Source organism: Diabrotica undecimpunctata, unplaced genomic scaffold (genome assembly GCF_040954645.1).
Source record: "Diabrotica undecimpunctata isolate CICGRU unplaced genomic scaffold, icDiaUnde3 ctg00000621.1, whole genome shotgun sequence".
Lineage (NCBI taxonomy): Eukaryota > Metazoa > Arthropoda > Insecta > Coleoptera > Chrysomelidae > Diabrotica > Diabrotica undecimpunctata.
In genome coordinates this window covers 91279-111946 of record NW_027311921.1, presented here as the reverse complement: position 1 = coordinate 111946, position 20668 = coordinate 91279, and the positions used below count along the sequence as shown (strand labels likewise).

Here is a 20668-nt window from a genome sequence, read left to right as displayed (position 1 = left end):
CAACAGAATGTCGGAATGTTATATTTAGTATTATATTATGTTTATATTATGTTTATAGCCTACGGCACTATTTTCTCTATTTTTAGTCTATTCTACTTGTTCTTCGCATTGGTAATATGTTTAATATTAAACAATGGATTTATTGTACGTGTGGCATGAAATATATTTTTTTGTTATATTCTATTGATTTAAACTGTATCATATATTTGTTAAATGGTATTTTTAATAAGGCTTGACTAAGTAATTAATTTATAAAAGCACGTAAAATATAAGAAGGAGAGAGAGAGAGAAAGAGAAAGAGAGAGAGTCAAGCCACAGGTTTTAACGCTTCAAGGCATTATTTACTGGGTTCTTGTCAATAAAACGGTCAATTGGGTTTGGTGGTTACAATAGAATAATAATTCGTGCCTGATTCAAGAAAATTAAACACAAGAGCAATAAAATTCCTGTAGTTGGCTGTATACCATAAATATCTTGTATATAATCTAAGTCAAGATTGCCAGAAGAAATGATTTGACCGAACAAATCATTTCTATTATACTAAGTGACATAGAAATCAGAACACCCAGTTTAAATGATTTTATTTTAATAAAATTTTGTATAAGTACTTAAAAAAAGCATAATAAGTAAATGGTTATTGCAAAAATGATTGCATTGCTTTAAAGCCCTTTTACCTTTAATAATGTGTGGATGCACCCCGAAGTGTTACGCATTCTCCAACGCGCTTAGGCATGCTTCTGATCAGGTGGTCAATGTCTTCTTGTGGTATCTCATTCCAGGCAACCACCAACTCCTCTCGAAGTGCTTGTAGAGTCTGAGGAGGACGTTGTAAATTGAGTAATCTCCTACCCATCATATCCCACACGTGCTCAATTGGGGATAAGTCGGGAGATCTTGGTGGCCATGCTAACAATGTTGCATCATTATGTTGAAAGAAGTCTATTGTGACTCTTGCAACATGTGGTCGGGCATTATCTTGTTGGAAAGTTGGATTTGCCAGGGTGTCAAAAAAGGGTAAAAGGTGGGGTTCTAGAACTTCTTGGATATAACGCTGCGCGTTCATGTTACCTCTGATGAAGATTAAAGGTGACCTGGAACCATAAGCTATAGCACCCCAAACCATAACTCCAACAGTGTGATAAACATGTCTTTCAACAAAAAACTGTGGATTCCTCCGTTCACCACGTCGCCTTTTAACCCTCGCTCGACCATCGTGCATGCCTAAACAAAATCGAGACACGTCACCAAAGACAATACTGTTCCTGATTCCAGAGTGACCGTTCTCTGCACCACTGAAGGCGATTACGACGGTGTTCTGGAGTTAAAGGGAGGACCCAGTGTGGTCGGTATGAATGAAAACAGGCCAAAACTTCTCATTCGTCGGTAAACACTTCGCATACCAATAGGTCTCTCGTGTTCTGCAAACCATTCATTTGCAATGGAGCTGGTAGTGGAGAAACGATCTCTTAAGGCCAATAATCTTAGGCGACGATCTTCACGGTCTGTTGTTCTACGGCGGCGTCCAGTGCCCCTTGCTCTTTGCGTACGGCCTTCTTGAAGCCATGCCTGACAACACCTAACCACGGTGTCTACACTTCTTTGCACTCTAACTGCAACTTCCCGAAAAGAAAGTCCAGCTTCCCGAAGTCCCATTATACGGCCCCTATCAAACTCACTAAGTTGACGAAATCGTACAGGTCTCCGTACTCTAGGCATCGTAACCAATCGTAAAGAATGTTAAGAACCGCAATCCGCCAAATTTGGATTTTTACTGCGGCTGAAATATTCATTTTTAGATTGTTAGTGAATTTAAAAACAAAAAGTATAAAAACCGGAATCACCAACCTGATAATGCTAAAAACTTTATCACTTGTTTTTTTTCAGTAAGATAAATAAATTACACCAAATTTTATTGAAATAAAATCATTTAAACTGGGTGTTCGGATTTCTATGTCACTTAGTATATAAAACATTCGCTAATTTATTTTGTGCTGTCACAAATAAAGTTATTATTGCTAATATATAGCAATATGCAATATGAGCAATTTGAGCCAGCAATATTTCAAAACCTTCTTTATACATCCTCAGCCAATTTGTATATTCTGGTACGTCTTCGGCTGCTAATTCTTTTAATAAACTAGAGGAAGCACCATAATATCTCTTCGACTCAGCCATTTTCGCACCCAGCAACGTTTCTTTTTGTTTTTGTTCATTTTTTCTGCAAGTATTTCGGATAATTCGCCACATATTTTTATTATACAATTCCGCACTATTGCGGAATTCTTGTTTAACTACATGACACATGTAATTTCGCCTTTAACGTTCGACAGATTTATATGTTACAGGGAAGTTATTTGTTTCAGTACAAAAAATGTATGATTTAGCAATATGGCAACTTTTAATTAATCCTGTATAAATAATTCAACCAACGTACTTCTAGTTATTTATTAGTCTCCTCTTTAGTCGACTAATATACAAACCATCACATAATTCCTTAAATACATAGAGACCTATTGCCTTAGAACAACATAAAAAGCTCATTTAAATTCAGCTCCACACCACTCAGCAATAAACTTGAACTTCATATGCTTCCTCACCGACAGCACACATCAAGAAAATCACACAGAGTCCGCTTGCGTGAATTTCCCTTGACTCTGGTCGTGCACCCAGCAGCAACCTGTTGCTCTCGACACTTTTCCGCGCTTTCCCAACGTTTTCTCTCCGAGGCATTTCCTGTGAAAATCCCAGGACGAACGAGGTCGGGGAGAGAAGTTATTTAACGGGTTTAGAAGCTTTTTCTAGTACGAAAAAGTTATTTAAGGGTTGTGTAATTTTGTGGGGTGAAGATTAGTTGAAAGAGAACAGGGTTTTTGCGATCAACATGTATGGAATGTTGTTGGAGAGCGTCCAGCACTTCGTGCAGGTGAGTTTTTTAAAGTTTGCTTGAAAAATAATTTATCACGCGGAAGCAAAGAAAGTTATTTATAATCTACTGTTTTTTTTATTTTCACGACGAAACAATCTGTCAGTGCTTATAAAAATATATCAGATACTTATTTTTAAAATTTAGAATCGCTTTAATATGTTAATTTTTATATTATAGATAGTTATTTAAAAATATTCTCATATTTTTAGTTCTATTAAACTTGGCTTGACGAGAAACAAAAGCAATGGTGTTTTTTCTCTGGTAGCCTAACAGACCAATAAAGAAAAAAAGCGGAAAAAATCTTTTTGCTTCTTCTGATGTGTGAACCTTTTTTTATTTTTATTTTTTGTCGGTGCATTCTCGGTTTCATATTCGTATAAAATGCATGGTATACTGGAGGTATATAATCCAAAAGAGTTTGCAGATTTTTCCATTTTCAAGCTTAACTGGCGCTGAACTTATGTGAAGTTGCGTAAAAGTTGTCTTTTTTTGGATCATTTATAAGCTTATTAAGTCCTTCTAACGAAAAAATGTTTCCTTTGTCTTGTGAACTATAAATTTTTTGTAAGAACTTGCGATTACTTTTCTCCAGTGGTCGAGAATAAAAACTTCTTATTTTGTTTTTTTTTTCGATCAAGGCAAAATTCCTGTCATATTTTATATGAGTGTGACCTGGCTCAAGAAATTTGTGAGGTATCTCTTTAGCGTGGGTGAGTCTTTCACTAAATACGTAAATAACTTGCAAATATTTTTATTTTGGCCCCCACATGAATCACCGTTTGCCATTATTTTAGTAACAGTGAATGGTAGACATTTGAAAAAATGCACAAGGCACGAACCTATCTCCTGTTAACCTCTGCCATACGCAGTTTCATCCTATGTAGGAGAGCGTGGTCTATAGTCTTTGAATATTTAAAGCTGGGCATTCACGTTCCGACTTGCGGTCCCACTTGGTAACCAAATAGCGGTCCAACTTCAGTTCTAGTTTGTTTTCACGACGGTGTACATCGCTTAACCAAAAGATGTATCGAATAAACACTACGCAAAATATAATTAGGAGGATGAAAATGGCAGCATTGTGCTTGTTATCCTTATCATTTGAAAAAAAGAAAAAAAAAATTGTTGGATGAAGAAATTATTTGTTGATCGTATGAACTATTGTGACACGACATTACTCAATGTCATTGATGAAAATGATTACAAAAACTACCTCAGAATGGACCACTTTACTTTTTCGCTGTCGCTGGAAAAAGTTGGTCTACTCATTTCCAAAAAAGCTACCGCCATGCGTGAATGTGTCAGTACTGAACAACATCATCATCCAGCCTCAAGAGTCCACTGCTGAACATAGGCCTCTTCCTCATGTTTCCAACCCCGTCTCCCCGTCGACCGACGCTTCTCTTGTCTCCCCCTGGCCTCCATTTAAATAACCTCTTTGTCCATCGCCCATCTGTCATTCTGGCTATGTGTCCTGTCCATCTCCATTTTAGTCTGGCTATCTTCTCGATGATGTCAGTCACTCCGGTTCTTCTCCTGATGACTTCGTTGGTTATTCTGTCTCACAGAGTTATTCCTAACATGGACCGCTCCATTCTTCTCTGCGTGACTCTCAGTTTGGTAGCTGCTGCTTTTGTTAAGGTAAGTGTTTCTGCTTCGTACGTCAAGACTGGGAGGACGCACTGATCAAATACCTTTCTCTTTGGGCATGTGGGCAGCTCACTTTTAAAAGTTTCTCTCAGTTTTCCAAATGCTGCCCACCCAAGGCCGATTCTTCTCTTCAGTTCATGAGTCTGGTTATCCCTGCCAATCATAATTTCATGTCCCAGGTATTTATATCTATCTACGAGTTCTATTTCTTTCCCACCAATACTGATGTTCTGGTTGGGTACCAAATTGGTCATGATTTTTGTTTTCGAGATATTTATATTTAAACCTACACTTTCTGTAGCCACAACGAGTTCCTGTACCATCTCTCTTGCCATACCTAGATCTTCAGCTATTATAAGTATATCATCGGCGAAACGTAAGTTGTTTAGATATTCTCCATCTATTTTTATTCCCTTTGTCATCCAATCCAAATTCTTAAAAGCATGTTCTAGCACCGTATTAAAAAGTTTAGGTGACATTGAGTCTTCTTGTCTAACCCCCCGTTCTATTTTTATGCGATTACTGTTAATATGTAATCTGACAGTGGTTGTTGCCTGCAGGTATATTTTGTATAATAATTTAGTATATCTATAATCTAGCCTGCATTCTTTAAGCGCCTGTAATATTTTGCTTAGCTCAACTGTGTCAAAGGCTTTGTGAAAATCGATAAATATTAGAACTAGAGGTTTATTGTATTCCACTGCTTTCTCTATTAGGGTTTTTATACTTTGTAGATGGTCATTTGTTCCGTAACTTTTTCGGAATCTTGCCTGTTCTCTTGGTTGATAAGTCTCTAATTTTCTTTCCATTCTCTTAACTAGTATTCGCGTAAACAACTTATATATATGGCTGATGAGGCTAAGGAGTAGTACTGAACAACGCCCTGTAGCAACTTTACGCTTTCTGGCTACTGGAAGCTCATTTGAGGATCTGACGTTCAGCTGTAAAATGTCTCCAAAACTATTGGGAAAGGTGATACCAGAAACTTGAAAGTTATTTTCTATTATTTATTTGCGAACTAGGGATCTTTGCTCAGCAATGTAGAACAGACAGCACCAATTGAGATTTTGTTTAGAGCTGATGTTGTAAGCAAATTGTATACAGGAAAGAAATATCAGTTACGAAGTGATCTTGTAGTAAATTTACTATTTTAATTTTTAATAAGCCACAATATGAGTAAGAAATTAAATGTATTTGACGTTTGGACTTCCACTTCAAAAATCGTTATCAAAATATTCCGAAGTTAAAATCAAATCAATTTAATTTCTAAATAATATTCAGGCTTATTTCCAATAAAAATAGTAAATTTGCATAAGATGCCACAAGAAAATAACTTCAGAACAATATAAAGAAACAGTTACTTCTAATTTTAGTACAACTATGATTTAATTTTCGTTGTTTGTTAATAATTCTTCTGTAGCCAATCCGGAGTGTTGAAAATTGTACCTGTGTTGGATTGTCCGAAATAGATCTACAGAAAGGAAAATTATTTGCTCTAACAAAAAGTAGATGATGATGAAGAATGGTGTATTTTAATAGGGGTAATATTCGTGCAGTTGAAAGTTTATTTTCTATTAAATATTTGCGAACTAGGGATCTTTGCATAGAGTAATTCATAGAAATCTCATACGTAACAGGTGCCGAAGGTCAACTGACTGAGGAAATTTTCGATCCGACCTGTGATCCGACTTCCAACTTCACCATTCACGCTCCCACTTCGTCGCCAGTCGGAAGTTGGACCTTCAAGTCGTCCCTCTAGTCTAGATGTTCCGACTCGTACCATTAGTTGCCCAACTAAAGCAACCACTCCACTCACGGGCCGATTTCAGATCCAACTGCGGAACTAGTCGGACTAAAAATCGGAACGTGAATGGCCTGTTTTAGTCATTCAGGTGCATCTCTAATTTTTTTAAGGTTTGAACGTATAAAATCAATTCTTTGGGTATCCTTGATTATGTGTCAATTGAAGTTTTAGATAGAGTTAACAGAAAGGACTGCATAATCATTGACCCAGTAAGAACCATTTGTCCCAGTATGGACCAATATTGGTTCATAGTGGGACTCCTATTGGTTTATATCGGGACACATATGGTCCATACTGGCACTATTATAGTTGAAGCAGGAGATAAGTAGGTACTGATAAGGAATCAGTATTAAAAATATTAAAAAAAATTTTTGTAGCTATCAAAATTAACATTACAAAAAGCATTTAAAACATTTTATATGCAGAAATATCAAACTGGAACTGTAGCTGATTTGCTGAACGTTTCATTTAACCTATTGTGCTATGTTTTGGTAAAATTCTAACAATATTACCTTGTTTTATGGTGCTAATATCTTCTTTTTCGGGATATGAAAATGTATTACCCAATATTTTACGAAAGAAGGAGAGCACATTTTCACCGTTAATAACATCTTTAACACATCCAGTATATGACGAACAGTTTTCTTGGTAGAGTATTTCACAATAACAAAATCGCCAATATGAATATCTAGCTCTGGAATGATTTTTCCTCGTCATCACAATGTGCGTTTGATTCCATATCATCATCTGTTTCGGAATCTTCAGAGCTTGATTGTCCCATTTTATATCTTTTTTTAGGTAATAAATCGATACCATATATGTTCTTATTTTTTTTGTTTCTATTTTTTGCAATGCTCGAAATACTTGTTTTGTGACTTTCTGTTTCTTATTTTCTTTTAACTGTTTTTGAAGTTATACTTCCATACGCGCGTTTGACGTTTGTACGGAAATTTGTACGGGAGTGAATCGGCAAAATCATTACATATGTAAGATATAGGTAAGAGAGAGACAAAAGATATATTTTCTCTCTCTTTCTCTCTCGAGAAAAAAAATGTCCCTTTTGTAAATAAATATAATATTTATTAATATTATTATTATTTTATATTATTTTGGTAGATATATACATTTGGCCGAAGTCTTTTACAAATAAATATTTTTTTTTGGAAATTCTATGGTTTGTAATAACCTTTCCATTTTTGGAATACAATAAATAAATAAACACAAACACAAAATACAACCAAAAAACTGGCATCTTAATATTGTTCTTATCAAATAATGACATTGATTAGTCACCTTATTATTTAAGGTTACTGGTCGAATAAGTTGAAGCGCGGTATTTAGAACCAGAAGTCGCGAGTTCGATCCCAATGAGGGAATATATTTTTTTAATTATGTTCTGATTTTTATCACTTTGGTTTTAAAAATCAAAGAATGGAAAAATCATAATATCTTTTTTAATATTTTTTCGATAGTTTTATACATTATTTAATTTTCCAAACTATTTTATTTATCATTGAATATTTAGTACATATAGTAGTCATGGGCGTAGAGATGAAAGGGACAAATATAATGATTGTTATTTTAAATTTCTTTTATGTATATGTTTATATGTATGGAGATAAATCTCAAAAAAGGTCGATTTTAATTTTGAATTAACATTTTATGGCTTATATATGATACTAGTGACGTTATACACGTGTAAAGAAAGAGTTATTCTTTCACCGAGAGTTAATTTAATAAGATTTTCACAATTTAGTGGGGATTTTGAAACGGTGCCACAAACAATAAAAAAAATCCAGAGACCTAATGATTTATACAAGTGCTTTCAAATAATATTGTCATTTCTCCATGGTCCCATTTAAAAGTATCTTACAAAATGGCGCCAAGACGCTATTAATAAAACTGAGGTTTAGTTCAGTTACCCAAAAAATTTAGTAATTCAATTTTTAAGGTTCAGAAAAGAGTTGTTTGGATTATTTCGTTTTTTTTTTTGGAACGTTAGCATATTGAATAAATTCATTCATTTTCGCTAGAATATATTTTGAATATGTTGTAATTATCTCCACAATTTATGAGAACAAACTATATACTAAAATTTTTGACCCTTTTAATATTTATTATTAGGGACTGAATAGTTATTGTCTGTCTGTTCTTCTGCCTTTATGTGCCATAACTATAAAGGAAAAATCCTATAAACTTGATACTTGATACATAGCTTGGTCCAACGTCGAACCCTATTAAATTTCTTCTTCTTATTCTTATTCTTTATAAGCAATTCTGCTTGTTCAGTGGCGAATTAATACATCTATGGAAGGTTGCCAATCCGTCTTTTTCCCGGCCGTCCAATACTTCTGGTGACTTACCTCTTGCTATTTTGACGACACGGGTCTCCCCCATTCTGCTTATGGGGTTATTCCATTTTAATTTTTCGCTTATACACTGTACGGTACATTTTCTTCTAATGTCTTCGTTTCTCTTTCGATCTCTCAGCGTATTTCGTGTAACTCTTTTCAGTACTCTCACTCTCATCTCTGTCGTTTCCAGTAGCCTTTGTGTTGTGGCTGTGTCGGGTCTTGTTTCTGAGGCATATGTCGATATTGGTCTTACACTGACTTCATAAATTCTTGACTTCACCTCAGTGTTAATGTGTCTGTTTCGCCATATAGTGTTATTAATTCATCCTGTCAGTCTATTTGCTTTTTGTACTTGATTTCTCAATTCTTTGTACAAGACTCCATAGCTGCACAATGTAGCTTCACATTAATAGTAATGGTATTTTATTCCCATTACTTTTCATAAAAATATTGATTCAATACTTCATTTACTATACTCCTATTACAGCTCAAGTGTTTATATACAGCAAACGATGCACCATATACCTATATACCAAACTCTGTTTCTCTTTCTGCTCTCCCTTACCTATAGAATTACATATGTAATGATTGTGCAGATTGACTCCCATATAAATTTTTAACGGCGAACGCGTGTATAGAATTACAACTTCTACCGGCAGTATACTATTCTTCTATTTTATCTTTTATAGGAGTGTCTGTAAGTACTAGTGATTTCCTCTTCTTTCTTTTGATGGTATTTTTTGGAGCTGCTTTTAGATGAGGCCTAATGACTTTAAGTGTTATTAATATTGATGCTCCAGAATGAGAAGGTCCAGCTACTGTAAGTAAATCAGAAGGTTCAAAATAGGCAGTATTAATTTTATTTGAATCAACTGATATTTTTTCTAAGGGAAAAATATGAACTTTAGTGGACGACTTGGGCGGAGTGTTTTCTTCGCTTGTTACAGTATTTTCTTTGTCATCAGTTTTTGTTTTCTTTTTAGGAGCTGATTTAGGAGATGCAAAGGTTGTTGTGTTTGGTGTGTTATTAGAGTTTAAGTTTAGGGGGCTAGCGGTAACCAGTAATGAAGATGATTCAATACTTGTGTCAGTGGAATGAGTTCTTGTTATGCCAGTGTTAGAAGAGACAGATACTGGTGTTAGAGACTGTTCATTTGGGATTGTTATGTCAGTAGGTGGGTTATTTGAATAGATTTCTTCTTTTGCGGAGGATGAAAGAGGAGATATACTAGAAGGAAGATCAATTGGGATTTAGCTAGAAGTTGGATATGGAGAGGGGAGAGAGAGCAGGAGTCTGCAGTGTGTCCAGATTGCTAACATAAAAAGCATTCAAGTTTGTCCGAAGTAATAAAGATCCTATAATTTGTATTTTTATATGAGATTACAATTGAAGTATTTAACTCAAAGTATTCTTTATCTGGTATCACAAAGATAAAGCGTCGAAAACTGAAGATGTGAGCATATTCGTCTTCCAGTGAACTACAACGGATAAGCGAGATAGGGGAAGCAAGTTGTAATCCAAGTTCATTTTTAAGTGCTTGCTCTATGAGTGCATTCGGGATCGAAAGACACACGTTAGAAAGTGTTATTTCAGTGTTACACTATTTCTAACAGAAATAGTCGGATTATTTTTTAGAAGATTATCTACTACTGTTATAGAAGAAAGATAGATGCATATACGCTGGTTATAAATACGTGAAGCAAAGGGTATTTCTTTAGGGGTAACAATTTTGCCGATTGCCTTTATGTAATCAAATAGCACTACGTCTGGGATAGCGTTCATAACAATGGCTTGAGTTCTACTGAGACATGATGTTTCTGTTATAGATTTTTTCTGTGTGATTTTGGTTAGTGCAGCGAAGCTAGGTTGAGCTGTTTTTGATGATGATGCCATAATTTGATTTTAATATTTTGGATGCCAAAATATTAAATATGGCCAGAAACGACTGGCGTAATTTTATTTGTCGAAAGTATTTAAGTGATATCGACTTACCAATATTTACTTGATAAATAATCACATTAAACTAACAAGTTTTTATTAAAAATACTATAGATTTAAAATATTATTTACCACAATATTATTTAACAATTTATTTTAGTTGAATGTTAAATAATTTTCAATATCAAAAACAGCAATAAAATGCGATATTTCATTATACTTACAACCTGTGCGTAAATAGTTTCCTACAGGAAAACACGTGGAAAGCTAAAGGACAAATAGACAACATACATTACACACTTCTGGGCCTATGAAATTGCCCAGTCTCATAGAATTTTAAATACATTTATAAACATTAAGTACGATGGAAATACATATTGGGACGTATTAGTTCCAAGATTTAAATATCAAAATCGATTGATGAAAAACTTTTCAATCGATGTATAGATAAATTATAGTAAGACGTCTTTACTATTCTCACAGGAAATATATTTATCGAGTTAGACCCTAATTATTGAGTGGCAAACTTTCCTAATATCTCTGGCTAACTTTCCAAAAGGACATTTCTCCAAGTTTTAATTGTTTGTTCGAGTAAAAAATCGCTTTGACCTAAAAGTTCGACTCAAACTTTTATTCAACTAACAAGTGTAACTCTACTAACATTTCCAACGGTTATATATTTATGGATTTTTCATTTTATACGGATGATAAACTTTATTCATTAATTTTAAATCAAAAAAGGTGAAAAAGGGAAGAGATAAAGCAAGTGAAAAATGCTGAGTTTGATTAAGATATATTCAAGGGGATCTATTTGGAGCTCGAGCGTTTTTGACGATTTTTGATGCTAACGGTGGTTGATTAGGATAAAAAATCGACGACCCCGCTGGGAGACGTTGGAGGTAATCGGTAGCAAATCATTTAATCTAACAATTTTGCAATATGCATCAATTTGTGTGATACAAAAATTGTTCTATATCAATAACTGAATAAATGAAAAGAAACGAAAGGTCAGTGAAATTACACTAATGTTTGTATTTTGAGAACGACTTCCGAAGTGGAAATTAGAACGTCAATAAATTTATTTTAAATTTCAATTGTGAATTATTTTCATTAAAATAGTAATTGTTTTAAGATGCCACAAGAAAATAGCTCCAGAATAATATTAGTTACTTGATGTAACACGTTTACAGCTTTAACCCTTTATGGGCCGACTTTTTTTTGTTTATATTTAATGATAAATAATTTTTTTTAGGATATATTAGGACAAAAAATGGACAAATCAAAGGATTTTTATATTATATTTTTATAATTAGTACAAAAAAGGTGGTTCCATGTGGAACCACTAGGCCACAAACGAAAAACTTATTAGGTGTGAAATGGAATAAAACTATTTTTTTTTTCAGATAGACATAAACTTACTTGACTTGATGTAGTACTGTGCCATCTTGTACGACGGGGAGTTGCCTTGGTACTGCAGTGTGTACAATGTACTTTGGCTCCATGCTGAGGCATATGGGCTACTTTGTCAGTTCTTATTTCTAGAGGAACTTATTTTTTGAACCTGTAACTGGTGCTTGGTTTGTCCACGCTTCTTCTTCCAAATTTAGGCATTTGGGGGTCTGCTCCAATCAAACCTCTGGCCATAGCAATTTTAAATTCTTTTAAAGACATACTCTTACCAGTTGTTGACTGTTTGAAAATTATATATGAGTTTAGTAATGTTAGGTCAACAAAATGGAAAATAATTCTATGCCACCACTTTTTGGATTTTCTATCCAATTCGTAGCAACATACTAACATATCAGACTTATCTACATAGCCCATATATTTGGGGTAATCTTGTACTAATTGTTTGCAGTTAATTTCCAATGATGTCCCATCCTTTTCTTTCCTCTTCACAGTGACGTTTTCTTCAGATTTGTGAAAATTGCTTAGAAAATGAATGGGTTTTTGATCCATCCATTGCAAAGCTACCACGCCGTCTTCACTCATTCTCCAGTTTGAGTCACCCCTTTTCATTTTTTTATTTGTTTTAAGTTTAGTTGGAAAACCTTTTCTATCTTTTCGAGTTGTTCCACATGCGTAGATATTGCCTTTTACCAAGTCGCGTTGTAATGCAACAGAATTGAAATAGTTATCGAAATAAACTTCATAATTTTTTCCAACTAAAAATCTTGTAAGATCTTTTATTACTCGTGCCCCGAGCTGTTATTCCCTTACATCGTTTACTTTTTCGGTGTATATTTGGAATTGTAAAACATATCCTGACTGACCAGCACGTACCCATACCTTATATCCTCTTTTTATGGGCTTCATCGGCATATATTGGCGTAAACTACTTCGTCCCTTGAACCTTATCATCGATTCCGTCTATTGATTGTTGCCTGCTGGGATAAAATGAGCTTTTATAAGTGGTTGAAAGTTCCTCTAGCAATGGCCGCACTTTGTAGGTTTATCGTAGTTGCCATTAGCTTTCTTAGGTTGTAATGAGTTGTCATGTATATGAAGATGAGTAAGCAACCATCCAAATCTGTCACGCAACATACATGAAGAAATAAACTGATCCCTGATAACAAAATTTGTAGATCAAAAATCTCTATAACTGGGCAACTTTTTCACACCCATCAAAAGGTTTATTCCCAAAAAACACTTTATTTCTTCAAGTTTTGTGGGAGTATTGTTTTTTTTATTTTCTTGGACTACATATAAATTAGTTTGGGAAACCAGTGTATTTAACAGGTTCTCACTAAACAAATAAAGGAAGAAATCAAGAGGAGTCTCTATAGTATCAGGAACATTTGGTCCAACGTTTTCTGAGAAAGGAGTTGAGCGGCATTATTTGGGTCGGTGGTCCATTTTAACCCATCAAGAATAGCAACTGATACATCGTCTTCACCACAGTCACTGTCATGCGCAACATCTTCATTGTATGAAATATTGTTTTGTTCATCTAAAACAGCTGATTCCAAAGTCATGTCGAAATCTTCATCCTCGTTCTCATCAATATCGGATACATCAAATCCCTCCGATGGGATATCTGCTTTTCAAAAAAGACGTCTTTTCATTTTGGAATTCTGTAACAAAACATACCTATTAGTTACTGATCGGCCTAGTGGCACCTAATGGAACCACCAATCAAAATATCAAAATTCACTTAGTTATCTACGTAGTTCATAAAGAATCAATACCTTTTATAAGTAGAAAAATGTTTATTTACAACAACAAATAACCTCACTAACATTCACTTGTGAGCGAGCCAAATGTATTATGTACAATGTGCACAACTGTTCCTGGAATTTTGTTATCGCGTGGAAAGTGAAAGACACGACGTCTACATCGCATTCCGTCTGGTGGTCGCAGCGTACGATTACTTGGGCAGTAGGAAAAAATTTGTTTAAAGGTGGTTCCACCGTGGAGCCACTAAGCCTGAAAGGGTTAAAATCGTGATTTATGAAATTTCCTGTTTAGAAAGCTGTAAAACTCATAGCATATCAAATTTTTTTGTTAAGCTGCTAACAATATACAAGAACAGGTGTAATAACCTGCCTAATTTAATTTTAGTTGTTTAAAAACCATTTTGAAGACGATTTTGGGAGTGGAAGTCGAAACAATTCTGTGGCATTATCCCATATAAACTTTTTATTTATAAACTTTAGAACTATTTCGAAATAATATTTCTTTTAAAACCCTAACCTAATTGTTTAATTCACTAATTATCTCACGTTTCCTCTACTAAGTACCTAATTAAATTATTTTAACTTCTTTCATTATCTAGTGTGTGGTCACCCTTAATAGTTTAACTTTAAATCGAAAATAGGAATGGAATTTATCGTTGTCGTTTCGACAATGTGATTCGTTTATTTTGCGATTTTTTAGTGAAACGAATAGTTTTTAGAACCACTTTTTTTACCATCAATGACTACTTTCTAACATACACACTACACAGGCATCTATAATTTGAACTAAATGGATCCACACACACAAGGATATATAAACTATTTTTAAATTTAAAGTTGGAAGAATATTTAAGAGTTCGTGTAGTTTAAATGGAGTGTTTAAGACAGGAGAGTCAAATTTAAGAGATCGGGAAAGATATTGTACAGAAGGATTTGTTTTTTTGAGTACATTCTTGTTTTTAAATCGTTGATAGAAATTTTCGTCGATTACATTGACGATTTGTTGATCATCCGTTACTAAATTACTTTTATGTAAAAGAGCTGGAATTCTTGTGTGCGTATTTTTTCCCCGCATTTGAATAATTTTTTTCCAAACTTGAGAAGGGGCAGTATTATGAGTTAAGGTGGAAATGTAGATTTTCCATAAGTGTTTCTTACTTTGTTTTAAGATATACCTCGCCTTGGCTCCAAGTTTTTTAAAACAAATCAAGTTTTCGTCACTATTGCTTCGGCGGTACTTATGAAGAGCAGTTTTGTATTCTTTTACAGTTATTATACTTTTTCCTACGTAAATGTAAGTAGCGGATATAATACATTCATTAAAATTATCTACCTACATCATTATCTATGTTTCCAGAGAAGAAAATTTGTTCCATTTGCCGGTCTAATTCAGTTCTGAAACTTGCCCAGTCAGCATTAAAAATCTTTCACTTTATTACTGTTCCTGGTGATTTTTTTTATTATTTATTATGAGTATGGGAAAATGGTTACTATCATAGACCATCTAAAACATTCCATGTTAGAGAAGGATATATTTTGGAATCACATAGACTTGTCTGAGTGAGATTGTCACATCTCTGAGACTTGTCTCAGAGATGTGACTCGAATCACTAGTCAATCGCTGAGAAACTTTCTGTTGATATATTGAAATGAGTATTGGAACCATTATTAAGAAAACTTCTTCTTTGGGTTCCTTCTCCTATCGGAGGTTGGAAATCATCATCGCTATTTTAATTTTATTGGTCGCGCTTCTGAATAATTCTAATGAGCTGCAACCGAACCACTCTCTCAAATTTCTTAGCCAGGATATTTTGCGTCGTCCTGGGCTTCTCTTCCCTTGTATCTTACCCTAAGTAATAGGTACTTCTCGCCCCTCATTATATGACCCAGATATTGAATCTTTCTAATTTTAACAGTTTTTATGACTTCACATTCTTTCTTCATTCTTTGTAACACCTCTATATTAGTTACTTTTTCACTCCACGATATTCTGTTGATTCTCCTGTAGCAAAACATCTCAAAGGAGTTTAATTTTTTGATTTCAGACTGTTTTATTGTCCACGCTTCCATGCCGTATAGTAAAGTAGAAAAAACGTAACAACGTAGCATTCTTGTGCGGATCTCTAGATTAAGGTTACGGTTGCAAAGTAAGTTCTTCAATTTTATGAACGTGTTTCTTGCCATTTCTATTCTAGATCAGATTTCTTTTGTTTGATCTCCATCTTCGGTCAGCCACGTTCCTACATATTTATTTTATAAATAAACAAAAGAAAACAAGTGTCGGTAATGTTTCCTCTGCCGTACGTGGTTTGTGGACCCCATGTAATATTCTGGGCATTAAAGTCTCCGACAATTACAAATGGTGTTGGAAGTTAAAAAGTTAAGTCTACTAGTTCATCTTCAGTAGAATTGTAACTCGGCGGGAAATATATACTGCAAATAGTTATTCTTTTAGGGCACCATATTGTTAATGCGATTGCTTCTAGATTTGTAACTAAAGACAAATGTGTTGAATAGACGTATTTTTCGACAAAAATTGAGGTTCCTCCACTTGCTCTGAGGCATTCTGTTCTTACGTGATGATATTCTTTAAAACCTCTAGAATCAATATTATAATTTTGTTTGAAATTGGTTTGTTGTAGACATATTATAATTGGATTGGTGTCGCTGAAAAGTTGTTGGATTCTTTCTAAGCGACAAAAAAGTCAAAATTCCATTGAAAAAAAGTGAAAGTTATTAGTGTTTGGATTTTTCAGAATGTTGTGAATGTTCCGTTAGGTCATCATCGTCAGAAATATCAAGAGATGCTTGTAATACTAGGCTTTCTATGTCGTCTAATTCTGAAGGTAATTCCTTTTTGTGCTTCTTTAATATTCTTGTGAATTTATTTTTTAGTGATCTGGTGGTTAGATGTAGATAAATTGCATACGTGTCAGATAAAAGTGAATTAATGTCAGAAGTAATTTGATGGGCTTCTATTGTGAGGTAGAAAAGCTTTGGGGGTTGTTGGTATAAAGATCTTTGATTATTTGCTTTGATGCATCTGATATTTTGGATTTATCTGTGGGATCCGTTTTTGACTTCTTCTACGTGTGTTTTGTCTTTTTTTTCTATTAACTCTTAGGGAGGAGACATCAATGACGAGTTTTCAAGATAAGGATTAGATATTAGTCGGTCAGTAGAATGGGAGTCCAGTGTGCTGAGTGGGTTAGAAAGTACTCTTTTTGTCCTTGTATAGGTTCACCAGATAATTGTTCTAAAGTAGTAGCTGACGAGGTTTTTGTTACCGATGATTATTCACCGGCAGATTAAAGAACATGAGTGTTTTGACAATTTGTACAACTTGCAGCTGTATGGCCAGTTTGCTTATGAATAAAGCATTTCATTATATCAGGAGATAAAAATATTCGGTATGGTGTGGAATCGAATTCAATGACTAGTGAGATCTGAAGCTCATAATTTTCAGTAGGTAGAATTATCTATACTTGTCTTTGAAATGAGAGGATGTGGCTATATTCATCTTCTTGAATTCAAGCTTTTAAGAAAGAGACGGGAGAAACCAGTTTTAAATTAAGGTCGTTTAAAGCATTTTCTACGAGATCGTGATAAATGGGGGACTTCTTCTTCTTCTTCTTCTTCAGTGCCCTATCCGGTCCGGATGTTGGCGATAATCAAGGCTATCATGGTTTTGTTGACTGCTCTGCGAAACAGCTCCGCTGAGGTCATCCCAAACCATTGTCGGAGATTTTTCAACCACGAGATACGACGGCATCCCGGTCCTCTTCTGCCAAATACTTTACCCTGCATAACGAGTTGAAGAATTCGATATTTTTCTTCGTTCCGCATCACGTGGCACGTGGAATGGGGGACAGACATTCGAAATTATGATACGTTTTGCTGGATTAACTAATCTTATAATGGGTAGGTCTAGATTGTTTACTTTAATAATGGGATTGTGGGCAATAAGCTCATCAAGTTTAACTTTGCTTAAGTATATGCAGATCCGGTTGTTCGAAATTCTAGGTGCAAATATTATATTTTTAGGTCCAACAATATCACCAGAAATTTTTTTTTTGGTGAAAAATAATTGCTTGCTCCTTTTTAGGCTTGGATCTAGATTTCATAGCAGCAACGTAAAATGTAGGTGTTGAAGATTCGGTGTTACTGGATGTAGGCATTGCTGTGGTATTGACTGTAGATGTATTATTTATAATTTTACTGCTTTTGTAGTCAAAAGCAATGGAGCGATCAAGATTAATGTTTATATTTCTCTTGGAATGTCCGTAAATAACAAACTCCTATTGTAAAATGGGTTGCCTATATTGGTTTGCCAAAAGCCTAGAGCTCTTGGCATAATTAATGGCGTTATTAATAGTAGGTTGATATCAAAATATTAGACAATTGTTTATAAATATTGCAATACTTGCTTGTTGCTTGGAACACGTTGCATGCAGCAATGAAGAAAATATCACCAATCTGTACACAAATGTTTGTTTATTACTATTTACTGTAATTACATACTAATAAAACTGGTATTTGTGGTAACAAATTGCAAAAATCGACCCATTATAAAAATTGTTTACCCTTAAGATATGAAAAAGAATTTGCAAATTTGCTCAAGTTTAATCACTAATATAACACAAAGTCTTAGCTTAACAAAAGCCTACAAACTCCATTCTAAGTTCATTAGACTTAAAATTATCATGCCCTAATTCCGCTATCGAAAATTGGTTCATTGTCTGGAAGTACATTCGATTTAATTAACGGACTTTTGAAAATAATACAATTTTCATTAGTGCTCTCATTCAAGAATCCTTTTACGTGATTAACTAATGAAAATTTTCTGTGCGTTCAGCTTCTGAAACCTTTTTGGCGTTGCTTTTTTTCATTTGAATTTCTCCTGCGTTTATCTAAATTTGGCCTCAATTACGCTGGATTATATAGAAGTGAAAAAATTTATTTATATACATTACATATATATATATATATATATATATATATATATATTAATATATATATATATATATATATATATATATATTAATATATATATATATATATTAATATATATATATATATATATATATATATATATATATATATATATATATATATATATATATATATATATATATATATATATATATATATTTATATCAGTCCCTGCTCAATTTATTAAACTTCCTTAGCAAATTCTAGTTTTCTGTGTTTTATAATCAATTATAATTATAACTGTTACAGTCGGTTCACAATTTGTTGATAGCTCACTACAAGTTTAACCCTAATTAGAAAACTGAAATACAGAGAGGATAGGTAATACGATATAATAGTAAAAACCAACCTAAAACTGACGATTTAAATGAGAATAAGCCAAAACAATTAAAGGTTAAAATACGTTTATTGACGTTTCAATTTCCACTTCGGAAATCGTTCTCAAAATACAAACATTAGTAAATTAAACAAATTTTGTTTTTTGTTACTTAGTGAAAAATTCTTCTAATAATTTAATTTTATCTGACTCACCTATATTGACAATTCAGACATACATTATACATTTTAAAGTAGATGACTTTAAAATGATATTGCCAATATTGTTGAGTTGCGTTCCTGGGACGACTTTACTGATAAGATAGTTCATTCGATTACATTAAATCAACTTTAACTTGAGAATATCCGTCTGAAAAAATCATAACATGTAATTCGTCTTTAAAAAGACAAATACATGCCATGATGACAGTAAAATTCTCCTGTTAGTGATTCCATAGTAAATTATGAGGGAAAAACCAGGAAAAAACCTCATAATACTATCCCGACATAGTAAGTATTTGATCGTGCATTTAGTTTACCTTCAATAAACACCAAATTCCGATTTTATATGTTTGTTATTTAAAAAACATAAATGATGTATTCTCTATATGTTACTGACTTACCAATACTGGTATTTTCCTTTTAATAACTTCCTCTTTCAATATGGGTAACCAGATCCTACTACATTCTGCCGAGGAATTCGCGACACAATTGGTCTCATTTAGCATAATTAGAGCCGCTTCTTTGATTTTTATTTTATTTTTTATTAATTTTATTCCCATTTAAATAGTAATTAATTTAAAATGCCACAAGAAAATAACTTCAGAACAATACTAAAACTGACGGTTTAAGACGTTTTCGACTAACCCACATATCTGAAGGAATACAATACCTTATAATCCTATTACGGGAGTATTTTGAATGGTTAGAGATGAACGACCAGTGTCGTAGAGTATATGATTGAAACATTTATTTGAACTAAATAAATATATTTTTTAAATTGTACTTATGTAAATTGTATTTTTTAATAAAACTTATTTATTTTATTCAAAAATAAAAAGTTTCTTGCTATTTGTAAAAGATACATTTATTCAATTAAGGAAAAAGGCGCCAAATGTCGCCTGGCAAAATTTCCAATGTGTTTTAAATGTATCCATTATTTTCGAATCCGGAGAAAACTAATAAATATTTTTGAAAAATTTAAACGCAGAATGAAAGATTTCATTATTACTCAGGGCAGAAAGTCCCTGAAAACTTCTACAATGTTTATTTTAATATGTTATGTAACAGGGATGAAAATAAACGAGAAAATATAGTATAATTTTTAATTGAAAATATTGCATGCAAAAGAAACTTTTTATTTATTCTAAAAAATATTTCATTCTGCCTTTAAATTTTTCAAAAATGCTGTTTAGTTTTCTCAGGATTTGAAAAAAAAAATGGATACATTTAAAACACATTGAACATTTTGACAGGCGACATTTTGCGCCTTTCCCCTTTAATACCTTACGATTA

At 33.5% G+C, this 20668-nt stretch overlaps 1 protein-coding gene across 1 annotated transcript in view; it reads left to right on the top strand.

Moving 5' to 3' along the window:
• Positions 1-2563: 2563 nt before the first annotated feature.
• The window catches only part of LOC140431284 (soluble guanylate cyclase 89Da-like), a gene marked incomplete at its 3' end in the record, with an annotated part of 106111 nt that continues 88006 nt past the window's right edge, over positions 2564-20668 (top strand). Inside the window, exon 1 of the mRNA XM_072519218.1 lies at positions 2564-2923. Within this exon, the coding sequence (XP_072375319.1) occupies positions 2882-2923 (42 nt within the window). The remainder of the gene's footprint in view (positions 2924-20668) is intronic.